General features: G+C 38.7%; 1 protein-coding gene across 1 annotated transcript; it reads left to right on the forward strand.

Annotated features, from left to right (window-relative positions):
- Positions 1 to 4,601: 4,601 nt before the first annotated feature.
- LOC145990273 (cilia- and flagella-associated protein 184-like) lies at positions 4,602 to 21,204 on the forward strand. Its single transcript, XM_083125957.1, has 4 exons — positions 4,602 to 5,316; positions 8,201 to 8,467; positions 15,043 to 15,393; positions 20,782 to 21,204. The coding sequence occupies exons 1-4, from the start codon at positions 4,705 to 4,707 to the stop codon at positions 21,010 to 21,012; spliced, it is 1,461 nt and encodes a 486-aa protein (XP_082982083.1). The 5' UTR covers positions 4,602 to 4,704; the 3' UTR covers positions 21,013 to 21,204.
- Positions 21,205 to 22,514: the final 1,310 nt, after the last annotated feature.

The following is a 22,514-nucleotide window of genomic DNA, read 5'->3' on the forward strand; positions in this document are numbered from 1 at the left end:
GTGAGAAGTTGAAAATGTAATTATTTGGTACAAACGTGTGCATTACGCTGATAAAACGAGTGTCTATAGATTTTCGATTTTTTTGATGTCATTGGAGAAAGAATATATTTACTGCATTCTACTCTGTACTATAGCGCTTTTCTTCTATACCTGTCACAAGCTGCACGTGTGAGAGAGAACTTTCTCCAAGATTACCCAAGTTAAAACTAAATTAAGAGCAACTCAGAACAAGGATAGATTGGAAGCCCTCCTCTTGCTATTTGTGGAACAGGAAAAGCTTAGTCTATTGATGTAAATGAAGTTATTGATGAAGAACATTGTACCTTTTGACAGACGTTGTTATAGATGACGTGTATTTTGATGTATTTGTTTGTAACATTTATGAACATTTTGTGTGTGTGGAATTTCTATGCAAGTTAATTTTTTTCTACTACATATATTCAGAAATTGTCAACACTGCCATGTAGTGAATTTATATTCCTTTACAAACATCAGTGCAGTTAAAGAGCCAAGTGATTGTGTTGCAAAATATGCTATTATAAAGGTACAAGACCTCATTTTTTTTCTTTGTGCACACCCAAATATAAAGTTCTAGTTACGCCTATGCTTGGAAAGAACCGGCCATTCGAAAAAGCCAGCTCTTTTGAAAGCACTGTTTATATCTAACTACGCGCATGAATTTCATATTGTAAATTGTATTACATATTTAGAAATTAGTGTATTTTACAGTAGGGAGATAAAAACGAAAACCATGGAACAGGAAAAATACTGCCAACTCCTGTATTTTTATTGATTTGAGACACCTTTGTGAAAAAAGCCGAAAAAAGCCCAACCAAAAAAGCAGCTGAAAAAAAACTCCGCCCCCCCCCAAAAAGCATTTTTTTTAAAAAAAATGCCGTTTTTTTTAAAAAGTTGTTTTTTTCCCGACCACTTCCAACTCTAATATTATGTAAGATTTGTTTGTGATCGTGGTGATGTATGTGAACGGGTGCATAGCCGCCGACTCCATGGGGCTTGGGGGGCTCGAGCCCCCCCCCAATGTTAACGATGCGGTGGCAGAGCCCACCAAATAATTTTGCTTAAGAGGATATAATGTATTATTTTGCTTCTCTTGTAAAGTTTACTCTGAATTGTGCCACATGAACTTAACTTTAAATACACATATGAAATGTTATAGACCATCAACTTTGGGGGCTGAGACCGCTAAACCATCAACTTTGGGGGGGGGGGGGCTATGACCAGAGACAGCAAAACACATGACTTATTACTATATACTAAGTATATAATTATGAGTATTGTTAACATTTTTACTAAAAAGAGTTTCAAAAGAAGATGTGCATGAACTAGGAGAGTGGATGGGACGTTCGGGCTACAAATGGCTCTCACGTGACATTCAGAACGAGATAATTGATATATTAGAGAGAATCTGTTTTGCGCTCCGTGGTAGCAGATATTAAAAGTTGGGAAAATTTTGCTATTATGGTTGACGAAGCTTGTGACATATCCATCCGTGAACAATTGACATTTTGCATTCGAACTGTAAATAAAAAAATTAACATTTTTGAGGAATTCATGGGCTTTTACGAGATTCCGAACACTGAGGCCAAAACTTAAGAAAGAGAGGAAGTGAGTCATTTATTAATTTTTTTCAGTGATCAGAGCCCCCCCAATAATTTTGACAAGTCGGCGCCCCTGAACGGGTGTGGAAATAAAAAAAAAACTGGAATTTAGGCGTTTTCATGAGGCGGTTTTGGAAGTTACTATTTACATTTAGAGCATTTCTCAGAATCAATTCATTTCAATTATAAAATAACCCTTGATCATGGGGTTTTATTACATTTCTAACAGATGGACATCACTTTCATAATGTTGTTGCTTTACTAACTATTCTCCGTAATATATTATAGAACGCATAAATCGCCCTTGCTGCAAGAAAAATAAACAGGGGCTTCTGCGCCTTGAAGTCTCATCCTCGGGCACATTCTTCAAATATTTCACTTTATCAACTTATTCTATACAGGGAGCTCCAGAAATTAATTAATGAGGCAAGTCGGAGATTTTCCCCCCGAATACTGTTTTCAGTGGAGAAGAGATGTGCATTATTTTCCGCAGGGGTAGTTTATAGCTATTCAATGAGATTTTCATACTTATATTTCTTTTGTATTTGTGTTTTACCTCTATTGTATATAATGCTATTGGAGTGTATTTATCTCTTGAAAGAAAATATTACCTTAACCGAGCTAGCTAGAAACTAGCTAGCTAGAGAATTCAGCGTCCTGGGCGAGAACAGAGTTTGGCTGCCCTGCACCGAATCCCTCCCCTCCCCTCCCCTCCCCCCTTTTCCCCTCCGTGCTTCGGACAAATGTTATTCTCCTAACTTAAACCTCTTTTTAACTTTTGTTCTCTTTTTTACTTCTTCTTCTCTAGAACAAAAGTATTTCTGGAACCTGCCTCTCTCCACAAACAATCCGTTCATTTGTGCAAGGACTAAATCGAAATCCTTGCAAAACATCATCAAGGTTTTTATAGGTTCACATTAACATATTTCATAGCTCGTGGAGGTCATGGTCCCCTTACACCCCCCCCTTGGGTACGTTGTACAGTCCATTTACAGTCTTGAAGAACCTCAGAGCTGCAAAGGGTAGCTTCACAGTTCGTGAAATGTTTGTAGCAGCAGTGCAGCAGCGAAGGACAAAATAAGGGACTGGATATATTACTACAGGAAGATGAGAGGCGATCGATCTGATCTTGTTACTTCCTTCTGTGATTACACTTCCTCATTCCATATGTTGAAAAAAAAAGTCCCGATTTTCGTTCTGAAAATTATCGTAGCATTATGTAATAATAACCCCGTTATTTACTGGGTGAGGTTCATCCGGAGATGATAAGAATGTTTCGAATTTATGAAGGATACTTCCTGAGAATAGGAACTGCAGAAGATTCTTGAGAATAGGTCTTCAACAGAGTTGCCATACGTGGAAAAATTCAAGTTTCAATAGGTCAAAGATAGTAATATTCTATTATGGTTGTACAAATGGATTTGAAGGGCAAGGGGAAAGAACAAGGGATGTCACAAAACCAGTTTTTGGAGAAAACGACATTTTAAAACTAATCTTTCCTTGTTCATTCCCAGTACCCCAAATATTCGATCGTCTCTTACACGCACATTTGTCATTTCATTCCAGTGGTTTTTGTACAGTTGTTTAGTACCAGTTCCAACCAACAGAATGAGCTGTAAACCTCAAAATCGAAAAAATTGTCATTTCTTGTTTTTCCCCTTACCCTTCATTTATAGTTATAGTTATGAAGCACCTTAAATTAACCAACATATTTCTTTCAACATGAATCGAATGTAAATTCCTTGATGTATATTAATTATAATATTCATAACATTTTCTTTTACATTTAGTTCTATGCTTCAGTTATACTTAAACTTTTTAAAACACTTGCAAAACATTAAGATAAATTTGCAAAACCCTATCCACCAATGTGCTTTTGACTATTGCATATTTGATTTTACAATTAGTGCAAATTGTTCAATGAACGAATGAGAGCACTATTGCAATTAACACTACATAAAAGCACTAAGCAATAAACTAGTTTACTTACAAGTTTATAATAAGTATTATTAATATTATTTATTTATTATTACTATTCAATTTTATATCATCTGCCTGATCCTCCTTTCAAAAATGTATTGATGCCCATGCAACCTACGTTCAGTGGCGTGCCCAGGATTTTCTAAAGGGCGGAGAGGCTACGTACAGCCTACTTCTCAGTAGTCAGTCCTTATTTTGACATCTGTTCCTGTCTTTTACGTTCTTTTTAAGAAATATTGGGCCAGAGGGGTTTATGGGAACCCCCTTTGGACACGCCAGTGCCATGTGCCATGAACATATCCGTGAGATTTCGGGTTCAAAATTGATTTAAGTGGATTTGTATATATTTGAATGTATGTATGTTGTTGATTGACATTGTTATAATCGTTTTTTTTATAAATGTCATTAATCTAACAGGGCCTCTCCGGTGCTGTAGTGGTTTCGTCGTCGCCTTGAAATCAAGGGGTCCTGAATTCGACACCCGGTGGAGGCACCTCAGTGGTTCGGATCCTACTTTAATCTGCAGGTTCAGTCCCGATTAGCCTCCATGTACATAAATTTGAATTCAACAGAAACTCAAACGAAGCGCATTAAACTAACTAGACTGTGGAAATGTCGGTCATTGGCTACGTCACCGAAGTTCGGAGGTTCGAGTCTCAACCTGCACATTGGTGTTCTTTGTGAGTGTCCACATCACCCATCCTCATCGTCGCGATTAGCCAAAGTGGCAGAAAAAGCAACGTAAAATAACAAAAATACGAGTAGAAATCATAAACGTAATAACATTGTATTGCCCCAATGCAATATACTAAATTATAATTTAATATTGTTTAATAATTAAACATTATCGCAAATTAAGGACCTAGCCAGCTAGGACCTAAAACCGTCGGTGAGTGGAAATCAATTGCAAGTCGATTCGGCCACACGCTTTTTAGCGACATCTGCAAATCGTTATTTGAACTACCTGTTCCTTAGCAACGATTCGCAGTTGTTTCGAATACAGTGGGAAGGAAACATTAAACTTGTTCATGCGTTAGGTAATATCGTAGTACAGTGTCCAGTATCCATAAAAATCATTGCAGTCTTGTTCTGTTAACGTATAAAAATGGCTGACACAACTGAAGAAAGCCCAGCGGAACCGGTTGTGCCTACTGAAGATTTAGGAAGTGAGGAAAAGCAATTGTTTACACCGAGCAACGAGGGGTATGAAGAAGGAGAAGCTGAATATCAAGCATTTGATCAAGATGGAGAGGCGGAATATGCAGAGGGTGAAGAGGAACCAGAGGGGGAAGGATTTGAAGAATGGAAGGAATGGGAAGTTGTTGAAGATGAAGAATTAGAGGGAGAGGAAGATTTTGAAGAAGGTGAAGAAGAGGAAGTGGAGGGAGAAGGATTTGAGGAAGGGAAGGAATGGGTAGTTGGCGAAGAAGAAGAAGAAGAGGGTGAAGAAGGCGGTGAAGAAGGTGAAGAAACGAAAGAAAAAGATGAAGAGGAAGAAAAGGAAGCAGAGAGTGCAAGAGCCTCAATTGAAACAGAAGGATCTAAAGGGACAGAAGAGGAAGAGGAGGAATTAGTCGAAGAAGAGGAGGAAGAAGAAGAATTCAACAGAGCTGAGTACTTGGAAGAATACCGTATTCTCATAACCGAACGACAACTACTTCGTCGTCGTAATCTTCTGCTTCAAAAGAAACTGTCTGAATTTCTGAAGAAAAAGAAGGTAAGAATTATTTTCGCATTGTTAATAAATAGATAAATATAAGAGACTCATTAGATTTATAGTATAAAAGTTGCGTTAAGGTTTCAATAGACGTTTAAGCCTTGCACGATAACCTAACTTTTCAGTTAGAATTGAACCAAACGAGAGCTAAATCTAATGAGAGCAAACCTAACCTATTAGCCGATCTCCGTTGTGGAGATGTTATCATAGTGCATAACGATTCCAGGGACCCGCGTTCGAATCCCGGCCTGGTCATGGGTGTTGTTTGTGTGTGTCCCTATATGAATTTCATAATATTAATATCATCACCAATCCTCATCGTGCCGATCGCGGATCACTCAATTTCGTTTATTTTGCAATTTCTACACGTGAGCCCCAAATTTTAACTTCAAATTCGTGATTAGGAGGCCTCAATTAGTGATGCGAAATATTACAAAAATCGGGGAGGGGTCCGGTATTGTAAATTCGCTCCGCCAAAAGGAACGTGAAATAAACTAATTCAATCACTGAATCGATCCTAACCTATCTTGGCAATGCCAGCTTTTCGGCGCCATGTGATATGCAACATAGAAGTGTGCTTTCCTAACATTTCAATACAACTAGTATAAAGCAATGTCACATAATGAATTCCGAAAAACGTATTATAGTATACCATACGTTTTAGTGATTTTCCCGATGGTGTATGGTAACGTCTTTGCCTTGTAATAAAGGGAGGTTTCGAGCCACATTGTGGTTCGAATACTACTTTAATCTGTAGGTCCAGTCCAGATTTACTTGAAGCAAAAACTCAACTAGTGTTTTAGAAATTCCACGCAAGAAAACTGCGTATAAAGTATTCAACAGTTCTTGTATTGTCTTTCTCAAAACTAATACCAGAGCTAACCAAAACATTGTATATTTACGTAGAACAAACACAAGGATGAGCACATTTCCATTATGTAGTATCATCTACCGTAGAGTAGAATCATAAAATTGTAGGAAATAAAAACAGACTTTGAAGTTTTAATTATCTTATTTTCGCGCTAAAATAATCTGATGCAGGTAAGGATATTAATGCATATTATTGAAGGTAAGGATTTTAACGTATACTGATATTATCACAATATTTATTACTATGAAATTTGCAAAGTGGCATTACTGCGATAATGCAATTAGAACTATTTGTTCACTTAAGAAAGCTTTATTCCATATTTTTGGAAAGTGTACATAGTGGAATGTTCATGTAACCTGATCATGTTTGAGTTCTTTGACTAGGACAAATAACGTATTTGTAAAATGTTTGATGTAGAAATAAAAATCACATCCAAAGTGGGATGTTACTGACCGTGGCATTTCTATAGCTTATAACTTATACTGATTATAACAAGAAAGTGTAGCACTTTTCAATTACATGCCTGCAAAACGGTTTTGATTTTATTGTGAAAATTATTGAAAATGCTTAATTGGAAATTACCTATTACATGAATATCACCATGTCTCCTCATAGTTGCGAGGAGGTAGATGCAAAGAGAAGTACAGTAACAGAAATACACGGGTGCAAAATCTTTGTGGGGAAGAGGATTTCTCCCACTAAAATATTGTCCTAAAATTCCAGTGAGGGAGAGTTTTTGTTAAACAACAAAGATAAGCAATTAGTTTTGACTTCAGATGTTCTTTACTAAGGAAAATATAGAAAACACACGCAACAGAACGACGGATAATGTCTGTCTCTGTGTGTGTTTGTGAGTGTTACATTCTCTCTCTCTATCGATCTATCTATCTCTGTCTGTCTATCTATGTCTTTCAAGAGATCATTAAAGATACATGCACACAGTGTCGGCGATTGCAGGGGCAGTTGCCCCCCCCCCACTTTTTGCCTCCGCACTATGCTAAAGCTTATGTACCAAGAGAAAGAAAGCTGTCGTTGCCCCCCCCCCCCCATTTTTTGCACCTTGTCCCCTTTACTTTTGGAACTCATTGCCGATATTGCATGCATATTAAAAGTAAAGAAAGAATGTAAGACAAATATAAATACTTTACATCTATATTGATTTATACTAATTTATGTATTAATAGATACTAAAAATTACACAGTAACTTAATGAAATCGTTTCAATTTTTTTTTAAATTATTGACATCTTTAACTAGTTGGTAAAGGAATTAGTTCGCTACTTTATAAATATTTGATATATACAAGAGTAAAAAAACTATTCCTTGATATATATTTAATATAGACCTATATATATTTATGTCCCGGGTTCGATCCCCGGCCGGTTCAAATCCGGGAACTTTTCTAACGTTGGAAGCGGCCCCGGCGCCCACCCAGCGTCGAATGACATGGGTACCTGGGGGAAACCCTGGGGGGTAAAGGCGGTCAGGGGCGTGATGCTGATCACATCACCCCCACTCATGACCGGATCAAGAAAGTGTGGGGCGTTACCCCCACACCCCCTATACGCCTTCATGGCGTGGTGCTAAGCACAGGCGAGAACTTTTTTCTTTTCTATATATATTTATTTATAAATATATCTATATATATTTTTATAAGTAGTAACACACACACACGTGCTGGTGTGTAAGTTAAGACCTTCCTCACCCAGCACACGTCTGCAATGATTATTCCCTGCATACAAATAAGGAATTAGTTGATCTAATCAATGCAAAAGTACTCATTCATAATTTTTTAAATACACATAGTATATTTAGCAAACGTCGACTTCCGTGACGGAGTGGTTAGCACAGCGCGCACAGGGGTCTCGGGTTCGAATCCCGGACAGGGTGTTCTTTGTGAGTATTATTTCATCAATTTCATCATATCATCACTCATCCTCATTTTCACCAATCAATCAAATCAATATATTTTTGGAACGAGATTCACGATGTTTGTGACGATTTCTCGTTACAGCAAGCTGACATATCTGTGAAGGAACCAGAAGCGTTTCCCGGCGACTACGAGCAGCGCTACCTGAAGCTCCTGAAGGAATACGCCGACCTGAAGGACCGAGAGAAGGAGGACAGGAGGAGAATCGAGACAGAGCTCGACGAGCTGCACGACCGGCGAGAGCAGTATGCGGACGAGCTGGAGAAGACGCTGAAAGCGCTGATAGAGAAGGAAAAGGAGATCGGGAGAGGACTCACGTACAGCAAGTCAGGAAAACCTGTTCCGCCCGACGTAAGTAGTGCCTCCACTCGATTTTCCGTTGCGCAATCATGGAGATGGTATCGAGAGAAACCAGACGAGATCTAGACTAGAGTGCGCGTCAAATCTCCTGCATATGGCCTTGAACGGCTGAGCAGCACCAGCGAATCACAGACGTGCGGCGTTGCCTAGTTCCGGGCTCTCCGTGACAAGGCGTTTAGCTCAAACACGTTGTCTCTTTTCCGTGTGAGACATGGCACCGCTGCAGTACGCTGCTATTGGCTATCGCCATATGCAGGAGATTTGACGCGCACTCTAGTAAATGACATTCGGATCATGAAATTATGTGTGATAATTGGTCCGGGTAACGTATTTTTACTTCTGGATCCGTGTATCCATTTTTCGGTTTCAGAACCGAGTACCTGATTTTCACTTCTGGATCGGTGTAACCATTTTTCTGTTTCAGAACTGAGTACCTAATTTTTACTTCTGGATCCGTGTAACCATTTTTCTGTTTCAGAACTGAGTACCTAATTTTCACTTCTGGAAACGTGTAACCATTTTCGGTTTCAGAACTGAGTACCTGATTTTTACTTCTGGATCCGTGTAACCATTTTTCGGTTTCAGAACTGAGTACCTAATTTTCACTTCTGGAACCGTGTAACCATTTTTCTGTTTCAGAACTGAGTACCTAATTTTTACTTCTGGATCCGTGTAACCATTTTTCGGTTTCAGAACTGAGTACCTAATTTTCACTTCTGGAACCGTGTAACCATTTTCGGTTTCAGAACTGAGTACCTGATTTTTACTTCTGGATCCGTGTAACCATTTTTCGGTTTCAGAAATGAGTACCTAATTTTCACTTCTGGAACCGTGTAACCATTTTCGGTTTCAGAACTGAGTACCTGATTTTTACTTCTGGATCCGTGTAACCATTTTTCGGTTTCAGAACTGAGTACCTAATTTTCACTTCTGGAACCGTGTAACCATTTTTCTGTTTCAGAACTGAGTACCTGATTTTTACTTCTGGATCCGTGTAACCATTTTTCGGTTTCAGAAATGAGTACCTAATTTTCACTTCTGGAACCGTGTAACCATTTTTCTGTTTCAGAACTGAGTACCTGATTTTTACTTCTGGATCCGTGTAACCATTTTTCGGTTTCAGAAATGAGTACCTAATTTTCACTTCTGGAACCGTGTAACCATTTTCGGTTTCAGAACTGAGTACCTGATTTTTACTTCTGGATCCGTGTAACCATTTTTCGGTTTCAGAACTGAGTACCTAATTTTCACTTCTGGAACCGTGTAACCATTTTCGGTTTCAGAACTGAGTACCTGATTTTTACTTCTGGATCCGTGTAACCATTTTTCTGTTTCAGAACTGAGTACCTGATTTTTACTTCTGGATCCGTGTAACCATTTTTCGGTTTCAGAAATGAGTACCTAATTTTCACTTCTGGAACCGTGTAACCATTTTCGGTTTCAGAACTGAGTACCTGATTTTTACTTCTGGATCCGTGTAACCATTTTTCGGTTTCAGAACTGAGTACCTAATTTTCACTTCTGGAACCGTGTAACCATTTTTCTGTTTCAGAACTGAGTACCTGATTTTTACTTCTGGATCCGTGTAACCATTTTTCGGTTTCAGAAATGAGTACCTAATTTTCACTTCTGGAACCGTGTAACCATATTCGGTTTCAGAACTGAGTACCTGATTTTTACTTCTGGATCCGTGTAACCATTTTTCGGTTTCAGAACTGAGTACCTGATTTTTACTTCTGGATCCGTGTAACCATTTTTCGCTTTCAGAAATGAGTACCTAATTTTCACTTCTGGAACCGTGTAACCATTTTCGGTTTCAGAACTGAGTACCTGATTTTTACTTCTGGATCCGTGTAACCATTTTTCGGTTTCAGAAATGAGTACCTAATTTTCACTTCTGGAACCGTGTAACCATATTCGGTTTCAGAACTGAGTACCTGATTTTTACTTCTGGATCCGTGTAACCATTTTTCGGTTTCAGAACTGAGTACCTGATTTTTACTTCTGGATCCGTATAACCATTTTTCGGTTTCAGAACTGAGTACCTAATTTTCACTTCTGGAACCGTGTAACCATTTTCGGTTTCAGAACTGAGTACCTGATTTTTACTTCTGGATCCGTGTAACCATTTTTCGGTTTCAGAAATGAGTACCTAATTTTCACTTCTGGAACCGTGTAACCATTTTCGGTTTCAGAACTGAGTACCTGATTTTTACTTCTGGATCCGTGTAACCATTTTTCGGTTTCAGAAATGAGTACCTAATTTTCACTTCTGGAACCGTGTAACCATTTTCGGTTTCAGAACTGAGTACCTGATTTTTACTTCTGGATCCGTGTAACCATTTTTCGGTTTCAGAACTGAGTACCTGATTTTTACTTCTGGATCCGTGTAACCATTTTTCGGTTTCAGAAATGAGTACCTAATTTTCACTTCTGGATCCGTGTAACCATTTTTCGGTTTCAGAAATGAGTACCTAATTTTCACTTCTGGAACCGTGTAACCATTTTTCTGTTTCAGAACTGAGTAACTGATTTTTACTTCTGGATCCGTGTAACCATTTTCGGTTTCAGAACTGAGTACCTGATTTTTACTTCTGGATCCGTGTAACCATTTTTCGGTTTCAGAACTGAGTACCTGATTTTTACTTCTGGATCCGTGTAACCATTTTTCGGTTTCAGAACTGAGTACCTAATTTTCACTTCTGGAACCGTGTAACCATTTTCGGTTTCAGAACTGAGTACCTGATTTTTACTTCTGGATCCGTGTAACCATTTTTCGGTTTCAGAAATGAGTACCTAATTTTTACTTCTGGATCCGTGTAACCATTTTTCGGTTTCAGAAATGAGTACCTAATTTTCACTTCTGGAACCGTGTAACCATTTTTCTGTTTCAGAACTGAGTACCTGATTTTTACTTCTGGATCCGTGTAACCATTTTCGGTTTCAGAACTGAGTACCTGATTTTTACTTCTGGATCCGTGTAACCATTTTTCGGTTTCAGAAATGAGTACCTAATTTTCACTTCTGGAACCGTGTAACCATTTTCGGTTTCAGAACTGAGTACCTGATTTTTACTTCTGGATCCGTGTAACCATTTTTCGGTTTCAGTACTGAGTACCTAATTTTCACTTCTGGAACCGTGTAACCATTTTCGGTTTCAGAACTGAGTACCTGATTTTTACTTCTGGATCCGTGTAACCATTTTTCGGTTTCAGAAATGAGTACCTAATTTTCACTTCTGGAACCGTGTAACCATTTTCGGTTTCAGAACTGAGTACCTGATTTTTACTTCTGGATCCGTGTAACCATTTTTCGGTTTCAGTACTGAGTACCTAATTTTCACTTCTGGAACCGTGTAACCATTTTCGGTTTCAGAAATGAGTACCTGATTTTTACTTCTGGATCCGTGTAACCATTTTTCGGTTTCAGAACTGAGTACCTAATTTTCACTTCTGGAACCGTGTAACCATTTTCGGTTTCAGAAATGAGTACCTAATTTTCACTTCTGGATCCGTGTACACTTTTCTCGGTTTCGAAACCGGATATCCGATTGAGTTCCGGATCCGGAACCCGTACGAGGTAATATCCTACATATACAGAGTGCTTTTTTTCTGGGAAGAAAGGAATTAGTGGGTACATGTCCTGTGAGATAAACTCTCTACTGCAACCTGAGGCACCAAACTGAAGGTCTCCATTCCACATGTTCCAACTTTAATTCTCCAACGTGGATTAAGATTAGGCAATTTCTATACTCTTTCAAATAGGAAGAAGGTTAATTTTTATGCGACATTTCATATAATTTAATATTATGCACTCGTATAACGTTTAGCCGTGCTTTGGGCTGCGACTGCGGGATGGCATGGGTTCGAGTCCGCCTGGATTCAGTCTCTATGTTCTCGGCATATGTATAGGATCGGTGGCAACCCACCATCGTGAAGAATTTGGGGAGCTACGACTGAGTAGCGTAACCCGGCCACGGGTATCACGGATATCTCCTGTCTCCACGGCTGGGGGTTCGATGTGCTGACCACACGTCACCCATTACTGGTTGAAGATCTCCACACCTCTAGGTAGGATTGTGGCAGGTAGACTGGCAGTCGGGAGATAGGCCAAGGTCCTTACGGGCTGTAGAGACACGGGTTATTATTTTTATAATATTTGATAAGATAACGTTATTAAATCTACAAAAATAGTGCGCATTCCAAAACTTCAAAAAACTTTATAATCGATACAGCTAATATAAACCACTTCAGATTCGAAATAAAAAAAAAAAGAAAATTTTGTTTTATATTCATACCACTTTTATACCCCGTTAAGTGGTCGACTTTCGATCTCGTCATCGAAGTTCCCGGGTTCGAATTCCGGCTTCGACATGAGTGTTCTTTCCTAAACTTCATCTGATCATCATTTATCCTCAGCGTTGCGATTAGCCAACAGTGTAAGAAAAGTGACGCAAAATAACAAAAATACAAAATGCAAATACGCTTCTCGCACGATTCTACAATGGAGAAATTGCTTTATCGCAGATAATGATAGAGGAGTCGGACTTTTCTTCTAGGCAGCTTAAATAAAGGAGTCCTTAGCTTCGATACATCATCAGTAAAGATCTTCCACTAATTCTCCACTTCTTTTGTTAATTTAAAATCAAGATCTATTAATATTTATTGATTTTATAGGTAATTTTTCAAAAAAGTTTTAAGTCACTTGCAATAATGTTAAGGTTATTTTATAGGTCGTCTTTCCGCTTTTAGCATACGTAATTCGCACTTTTGCCGTAGGTCTCTTCTTTGCCGCCTGGTGTCGCTCTCTAACGAAATCTTTCGAAACTAGTTCCAGGCTATTGCTGTGAATTTTTACTTGCCATTACATGGATACTATGTTAGTTGAATATCTAGCCCGACCCTGTGGCCGAGTGGTTAGCACATCGCGCTGCGACGCCAAGGGTCCCGGGTTCGAATCCCGGTCGGGCTTGGTTGTTTGTGAATGTCCATTCATCAATTTCATCATTTCATCACTCATCCCCATCTTCGCAAATTAGCCAAGAGGCACAAAACGCGAAGTAAAATAAACTAAATCAAATCAAATCAAATCAAAATCAAGTTGAATATCTAGTGCTCGTTTTAGACGTTCCAGGGAAGAGTGTTTAATCGTCCACGGTCTGTTAGAGTTATATAAGTGCTACAGATTGGCTGAACATAACATAACATAACATACAAAAAATCAAGTAGTGATCAAAAATATAAGCTCAACATGCGGCTTCACAGCCAAGGCTAAAATAATTGCTAGTGCTAATAAGTTAAATAGAAATATTAATGAAGGAATTATCATTATAAAAACAAAACAATTTAAATGACAATTAATTTTGGAAATCTTACAAGGCTACAGTCAAAGTAGGAACATTTTGTGAAAGGAGATAACAATATCATTACAAACAAAAGACTTGCCAACAATTAAATCGATTCAACACTATTAATACGTATCTTCCGTAAGACCGGTGATTGGAAGTAACATATACTATTTTCAAAGTAACTCTAACTAGCTAGTTTCTTTTTTAAATGAGTAATTTTAACTAGGTTCTCCTTTTATGTAACGAGAAACGAAATGAACAGTCACAAACGTTACCACAAGAATAAGCCTATATCTATTCCTTCGGCTCTTAAAAATAATAAAATTCTTAAGTTTTCTATACATTACAATAGTCATGAAATATAAAGAAAATGTTAACTTTTGATAATGAGCAATGTTTTTTTATGCCGCAATTTTTTCAAGTATAAGAGATTTTGGATTTTTAAATTTATTTTTTCATATTTATAATTGAATGAAAATTAATGATAATTTTATAAGGCGCCAGTAAAACAAAACACTGCTTGTAGTTCATTTGATTTCATTTAATTTTTGTTATTTAGTGTCGCTTTTCTGCAATTTTTGGCTAATTGCAAAGATTATGATTAGTGATTATATGATGAAATTGATGAAGGGACACTCACAAAGCACACCCATGCTACCCCTGGCGTTGTACCGCGCTGTCCTAACCACTACGCCAAGGCAGTCTGAGCTTGTAGCTCATGCAAGTAACACGTCCTACGATTGATTGATTTGCTTTATTTTACTTCGCTTCTTGTGCCACTTTTGGCTAATATGCGAAGACGGGGATGAGTGATGATATGATGACATTGATGAATGGACAAACATCCACGCCCAGGTCAGGATTCGAACCCAGGACCCTTCGCGGCGTAGCGAGTATGTTAACAACCCCGCGACGGAGGTAGACTATTAAAAAGAGTAACTGTGAATGTAGCTGTAATTCAATAAATTTGAAAGACTGTATAACATACTCTCAGGGGCGGCCAAAGGAGAGCAATGGGGTGCAGATGTTCTCCCACTCTTTGGTACTTTTAATGGTGAGCCTTGTCTACAAAGAGAAAATAAACCTTCCTTGCCCCTCCAGTTTTTGCACCAAATCGCCGCCACTGCACCCTCTACATACAAAGATCTTTAAACTATTATTATTGAAAAAAAACGGCTGTCTTGCTCGTGAAGTCACGTGTTCTTGTCTTGTTTTACAGGTGATAGAACAACTTGCATCGCGTCAAATCCACAAGTCAAAGGAAGTCGAGAAAGTTCGATTGGCATACATAAAGCTGCGAGACAAGGTGGCGGAGAAGGAAGCGAAGTTGAAATCGCTGGACGAGCTGGGCGAAGGCTACCGGCTGATGGACTACGAACAGCTGCGGATGGAGAACCACACGTACTCCGAGAAAATAGAGGAGAGGGAAGAGGAACTCAACAAACTGAAGCGGAAGGCTTCGTCCGCCATTCACATCATGGCCCACGTGAGGGAGAAGCTGTTCGCAACCTCGGTGGAGATCGAGGAGAAACGGTACAAGCTGGAGGAGATGGAAGAGGAAGTTTCGAGGGTAAGGATCTGGCAACACTTGAAGAAATTTGGCTTTCTTTCATTCACTTTCATTTAACGTAGAACGCACTTTTCTGTTGTGTGAACGAATTTAAATTATCGTCCGTTTTGATAACTGCTAAATGAAGCAATATGGTGGATCAGGATATGCTTGAAGCTTGTGTGAAGATGCCAAAACTGAGGGGGAAGAGGAACCCACAGGAAATTACATTGATGACGTCACTCACAGATATGATGTAGAATGTAAATGTAAATTATTGCATGTTATAATATTATTTTATTGATTCACATAATCTCATTCTTAAAATGATAGCGTAACCAATGTTATACTGCGTTGGGATCGAACTAGAGACCTTTAGATTGTATTGGGTGATGTAGTTATTCATCATTCATCTTCCAGATGGTTATCACTCACTTGGCCTAAATGTGATATATGCGAGAGGTTACATTTAAAGAAATGGCAAAATAATTCACATGTACAGTAATTGGATTTCTGTATTCTCCATGACTAAACCGATATGGATTTGTCTAGAAAAGGATATTACTTGCCTCACAATTAGATGAAGGTTATTTCCACATTTGTCCTCTCAATTGTCACATGTCTGACCTTCCTGTCAAACATCATTCTGTTCACGCACTATTGTCCAATAATCGTTCCCACTTCCATTCTCTCTCACCATCCGCGATCTTTTCTCTGTCTCGTATCCTCGCCAACTGTCAACTGTCCTCGCTCCCTCACGATTCCAACGCTCATTCCACATACGCCTCTCAAGTCAATAACCTAACCTTTGCCTGATTACTTATTCCGCATTCCTTTCTCTATATCCTGTTATGCTAAGAATGACAGAAGACTTGTCCCTTCTTACTCAATACCTTGGGTACGATACGATAGTTAATTGTAGGTATAAATACCTAATTACACTTAATTTTATTACATGTCAGAAGTGAGGGACAATTTCCTACTTCTACGGCGGTGGTTTAACTTTCCATTGAAGAATTCCTATCAGTGCCGGATCTACAACCCGCAAAATCCCGCAGTGCGGGGGAGGCCCGGAGAAAAGTAAGCCTTTAGGGGGGCCCCTCAGCCATTGACCTAGTAGAGGATTCGTATATGCGCATATAAAAAATAAACGTAGTTACTCAGAGGTACAGAAACGAATACAATATCACAGGTAAAGTTAAAGTTCCCTGTGCATGTATCACCGTGCCACGAAGGAACATTTAGGATATGTGATTTTCGATGCCGGACATCTTGGAGGTGATGTGATCAGCACCACGCTCCGGCCGCATTTACAGCCCCCCCCCCCCCCCCAACGGGTACCATTTGATTTGATGCTGGGTGGACCTGGACCAGCTTTTTGCGGGTATTAAGCCGGAAAAATTCCGACCTTAGATCAAATCAGGCTACAATTTCATGAGAAAATAGTGTCATATATGTATATCACATCACCACCGGTGTCGAAACCGGGAGGGAGGGGCCCGGGCCCATTCAGTTCTCGTTTGACCCCCTTATAAAGAGCCCAATGCATATCTTCCAACATATTACATAACTTTTGCACACAGAAACTTCACACACAACAGGTGGGAAATTACGCAGGATTCTGCTCTGAAATGGGCAGAATCAATAATGTAGAACTATCACTCGGTTTGAGTGACTTTCTTGTGCTTATGGGTTTACTATTTCAGCATTTCCTTTCTCAAACCTACAATGAATTAAGGAAAACACATGGCATATTATGAATGAATATGTGCAAGAATAGAGGAAGAATCATGGGAATACTGCAGTCTTCATGTTCTTGAATTAGTCAGTCCATTGCAAAATAGGATACTTTGTTTCTCTTTGGAAGAGTCAAAAATCGGCCTCGCTTAGATGAAAATTTTATCTTGGGCCTTCCTTTTTTATGTAAATATGTGTGAAGATATTAAACTCCTATAAAAGATTGTAAGAATAAGTATTATAAACAGAATATGATAAAAAAATTCTCAGTCAGAAGTTCCATGTAAAGTATTATGTTGTAAAATTACATAATCACAGTAGTGCAGTGAATTTTTTGTCCAGCTATTAAAGTTCGATGTACCCTGATATATATCTTTTGTTGTCAAATACAGTTATTGTAATTACTATTTTTCAAAGATTAATTCAAGTGTATTAGGTTTCACCTTAAGGAAACAAAAAATGTCCCCTCTTCCAGAAAACAGAAAGAAATCAGTATTTATGCTTTACTTAGCTTTACCCCCCCAAATCTCTTAACAAATCGGCTACTATGCACATCACCCCCTTCCCATTTTAGAAACAAATTGAGTTGAATTCAATATGGCAGCCACTAATATGGTAGACATCCGCTTGGAACGCACCAACTTGGTTCCCCCTAAGCCTAACCTGTTTCTATCAATTGTACCCAGCCTAACTCCTTTACTTTTTATAGGGGGTGTTAACGGACTTTTGAATCACCCTGTAGGCCCTCGTATGTGAGTTTGTCAACATGAGATGAAGAGTTACACACACAGACATTTTATATGTGTGTTAAATACACGTATATTTTAATGTGTGTGTGTGTGTGTGTGTGTGTCTGAATGTAGGTAGAGGGGGCTTTTGGTAATATTTTGCGGAATGGCCCAAGATTTGTAGATCCCGCACTGATTCCTATTGAGGTTCACTCATCGCCGTAGAGTTATGCAACACACATAAAGCTATGCAGGGAAGCGGTTATTCCAGGATCTTGGTGTCCCATTTTTTATTGTTGCTGATTGTACATATATAGGGTGGGAAATAACCTTTTGCTAGGGGTCTGCAGGAAAAAGTAACAACAATTAAGAAATTATGGTAATACCAAATGTTTACTACGACAATTGTGGTTACAAAAACAAAATTAAAAGTTAGTTCACGACAAACCACCTTGCTTCAAGGCAAATGCTAAAACCAAGACCTTCTTCGGCGAAGTGGCATTGACTTCTTCAGCAGTTCTGAATGGCCGGGTGCATCACCGGACCTGAATGCAGCGGAGCACTTTGGGGCTATTCAGCAGGACGCAGTTGAGTCCTTGATGATAGTGGAACGCGGACCGGACCGCTATTCCCGGCCAACACTCCTTGCACATCTGGAACAAGTCCTCCGTGACATGGAATGGAATACGGACTGTTTGCGAATCTTCTGAGCTCCTACCCTGATCGTCTTCGTGCTGTGAGAGAAGCAAACGGCGGACATACTAACTTTTAATTTTGTTTTTGTAACCACAATTGTCGTAGTTAACATTTGGTATTACCATAATTTCTTAATTGTTGTTACTTTTTACTGTGGACCCCTAGCAAAAGGTTATTTCCCACCCTGTATATCTCTCCCAAATATGTGAAATCAGCGCCACTGATTTATGTTGTCTAACGTGTAGTTTTTAAGCAATACGTTTCAAAGTAGGGCATTCGAGCGTTACATGTGTGACATTTTACACACAAAATTTAACGTTTTAGCAAGAGATTGGATTAAAATATTCATACTGAACTGATTTCATATAATTATGAAGTTCTTTGTAGTGTCTGCTAACAAATGAAAGAAGATGAGTGTGATGACATGGGCTGAATGCATGAAAAGCTTTAACAAAAGTTCGTTACGTGTGTGACGCTTTAAAAATGTAGCAAATTTCGACTTCATTTGTCTGTGAAGCATATAGTCTGCAGATGCTAGTAACTTAATTGGTGAAATGTGTAAATTATATGGATTCACAAAGATTTAAACCTTAGTACAATTAAAAACAATAAAAATTTCCATATTAATTCATTTTGTTATTAGCACGGGGTAGTAGCACTTCTCGTGGAATGCCCCTTGTTGACGAAAAATATTGTTTGCTTTTTAGTGAAAACATTTTTGTAAAATGATTTTTCTCGAAAGCTTCATGAGAAAAGGGGAAACCGCATTATTTGCTCGTTTTATTTGCAGAAAGATTGAATTATAATTAACAGGGAACGGACTTATATGTAAATACATATTTATGGCTGGAGCTGAAATAGGTTATATTTTGTATGCGCATCATGGTATGTAGACTCCAAAAATTCAGTTTTTATTTTCCATATTTGTACATTAGGTTTTGGCATATTTTACATATTTAACTTATTTTCACATATTATTTCCATATTTCAGAGCATTTCTCAACATATACTCCATATTCGCGCAATAACTACATGTCCCCGTGTGACCGAAAGAATTGGGTGAAGTTCTTGCGAATAACTGACAACGTCCGAAGCATAGGCGCCGACTCCATGGGGCTTGGGGGGACTCGAGCCCCCCCCCCGCCAATGTTAACGATGTGGGGGCAGAGCCCCCCAAATAATTTTGCTTAAGAGCATCTAATGTATTATTTTGCTTCTCTTGTAAAGTTTACTCTGAATTGTGCAACATGAACTTAACTTTAAATACAAATTTGAAATGTTCTAGACCATCAACTTTGGGGGGCTATGACCGGAGACAGCAAAACACATGACTTATTACTATATACTAAGTATATAATTATGAGTATTGTTAACTTTTTACTAAAAAGAGTTTCAAAAGAAGATGTGCATGAACTAGGAGAGTGGATGGGGCATTCGGGCTACAAATGGCTCTCACATGACATTCAGAACGAGTTCATTGATATATTAGGGAGATCTGTTTTGCGCTCCGTGGTAGCAGATATTAAAATTTGGGAATATTTTGCTATTATGGTTGACAAAACTTGTGACATATCCATCCGTGAACAATTGACATTTTGCACTCGAACTGTAAATGAAAATTTTAATATTTTGGAGGAATGCATGGACTTTTACGTGATTTCGAACACTGACTCCAAAACTTAGAAAAGAGAGGGAGTGAGTCATTCATTAATTTATTTCAGTGATCAGAGCCCCCCCCAATAATTTTGACAAGTCGGCGTCCGAAGTGACGTTAAAGTTTAGGGCCAATTGCGTTAATTGCAAGTTTTCTGTCATCCGAACAATAATGGTTTTCTCTTTCCTTCAATTTTACACCTTCCAACTGTTTGCTTTTGCTATTGTTGAAATTCCTGTATATTTACAATAGAGAATGAGGGCTCAAGTATCGGCTCCTGGTCGTTACAAACGTTATTTTGGCAACGTTGGAAGAGAGTCCCAAGTGGAGCAGCCCATTGCTAAACACACCCTCGTTACTAGTTGCAACCGACAACAGCGCCACGAGCAACGATTTTGTGGTACATGTACGGAATTCGCTTCTGGTTTCTCTTCAACAGTCATGCTAATATAGTTACAATGCTGAGACTGTATTTTATGTAGCGTATATTATTAAAACGGTAAATTTTTACAATTTTAAGTCCATATTTTGGTGAAAATAACTAAATATGTATTTACATATTTAGCACATAAAAAAGATTCGTTTACTTTCCAGAGTCGAGATAAGGTGGCCAACCTGAAGGTGGATCGAGACAAAGTCAGGGACGAAATCAGCAAACTGAGGGAAAAGGCAGGGCTCCTGACACACAAGCGCCTCCTCAGGGACTTCCAGGACAGCCTCGAGGAAGCCAATCTGCTGGAGAAGAAGCTGCGTCATTACAGGATGCTGTACGAGGACCAGAAGAAGACACTGAAATCTAAGAAAATTACCGCTAAAAGCCAGTGAAAGAAATTATCAGCGTTGAAACCACTTAAGAAAATATAAATATTTATATATATATATTTCGACGAACGAGATGAGACTTTTTATAACGTATGCAAATAATATGAAATTTATCATCGACATTTAAAATATGTTCTAATGTCTTTTTTTAATATCTTATTGTAAAGAATCTCAAGAAACTTTTTTCGTGCAAAGAAACTACATAATTTTGGTTTTATTTCAACATCTGGCGTATGCAGGGGGGATGAAGGGGCTACAGCCCCTCCCTAAATTTTGCGAAAATCAAAAATTTTCAAAATTAAACAGTAAAGATCCAAAGTGGTAAATGAAAACCCTCTTAAAATTACTTTCAATAACTTTTAAAACGAAGACTAAAAATAGTAACTACAAAATACTTTATTTTGTACCCCACCCCCCGCCTAGAGCACAGCTGTTTAATATCCACCTTTAGAATTTCAGCCCCTCCGAATAGGAATCCTGCATACGCCATGTTTGCAATATGAATTTTACTTCCTTAGTGGAAGTGGTAGTACATTTGACCTATAACAAGTGGTGGCTAATTTGGAATTTAGTTATATACAAAAGATGCTCATAAGTAATTGAAAATAAGATGCAATAACGATATGAAAGAAACAAACTATAAAATGTTAATAAGGGCTGAACTTACTAATTTGAATAAGGCAGTGGTCGAAGTGGAAATTGTTAGCTGTGGGATGCTTCTATGTATCAACAAGGGGACAATGGGTCTGCTGGGGGTTAACTTTCTTAGCTGGGGGATGCTACCCCCCCCCCCCTTCATCCACCTCGATCGCTGGAATAAGGGAATTTACAAGGTTCGATTCTCGGTGGAAGCACATTCTAGTGTTTCGGATCCCACTTTAAACTGTAGGTCGAATCCCGATTAGCCTACGCATAAAGTGAACTTACAGACTTTAACACCAATATACAGAGTGATCACAAAGTCCCATTACCCCCTATGTATTACATAGATGTTAGTGAGCACAGAAGGTTGCTGCCACACGTTACGAGACAGTTGACGAACTTAAGGATGCTGTTCGATGTGCATTTACTGCCATCACGCCAGCAATGTTGAGGAGAATTTCCCATTGTACATGGCGGACAATCATACCCTGTTATGAAAACGATGGTGTACACACAGACACACTGGACTAAATCATAACGAATAGTCACACTATCTCCGAGTTGTCCTCTGCCATGATCTCACATTAATACAATGCGACCATCTATGACGATGTGGACACGCGACAGGGGGTAATGGGACTTTGTGATCACTCTGTAGAGAAGGACAAGATAAAGACGCAGAGACGTAGCTGCTTATTAGAGATGAGTACTTGGATACACACTACATGAAGATAGCTAAACGTGTAGTAGGTACTGTATCTAAGGAGCTTTCAGCGGTAACTTTCATACAAGTTGTGGTGGTATCGGTGATGGTAATTAATTGCAGTGCATTTTGTTGGGAAGCGGTGGTGACGAAACAGGAG

This window comes from Lepisma saccharinum, chromosome 7 (genome assembly GCF_977018435.1).
Source record: "Lepisma saccharinum chromosome 7, izLepSacc3.1, whole genome shotgun sequence".
Taxonomy (NCBI): Eukaryota; Metazoa; Arthropoda; class Insecta; order Zygentoma; family Lepismatidae; genus Lepisma; species Lepisma saccharinum.

Bases quoted from the DNA above. Each gene is read 5' to 3' on its own strand.
- LOC145990273 (XM_083125957.1), top strand. From the start codon at position 4,705: ATGGCTGACACAACTGAAGAAAGCCCAGCGGAACCGGTTGTGCCTACT. The intron at 5,317-8,200 runs GTAAGAATTATT...TTCTCGTTACAG, and splicing joins AATTTCTGAAGAAAAAGAAG to CAAGCTGACATATCTGTGAA. The intron at 8,468-15,042 runs GTAAGTAGTGCC...CTTGTTTTACAG, and splicing joins GAAAACCTGTTCCGCCCGAC to GTGATAGAACAACTTGCATC.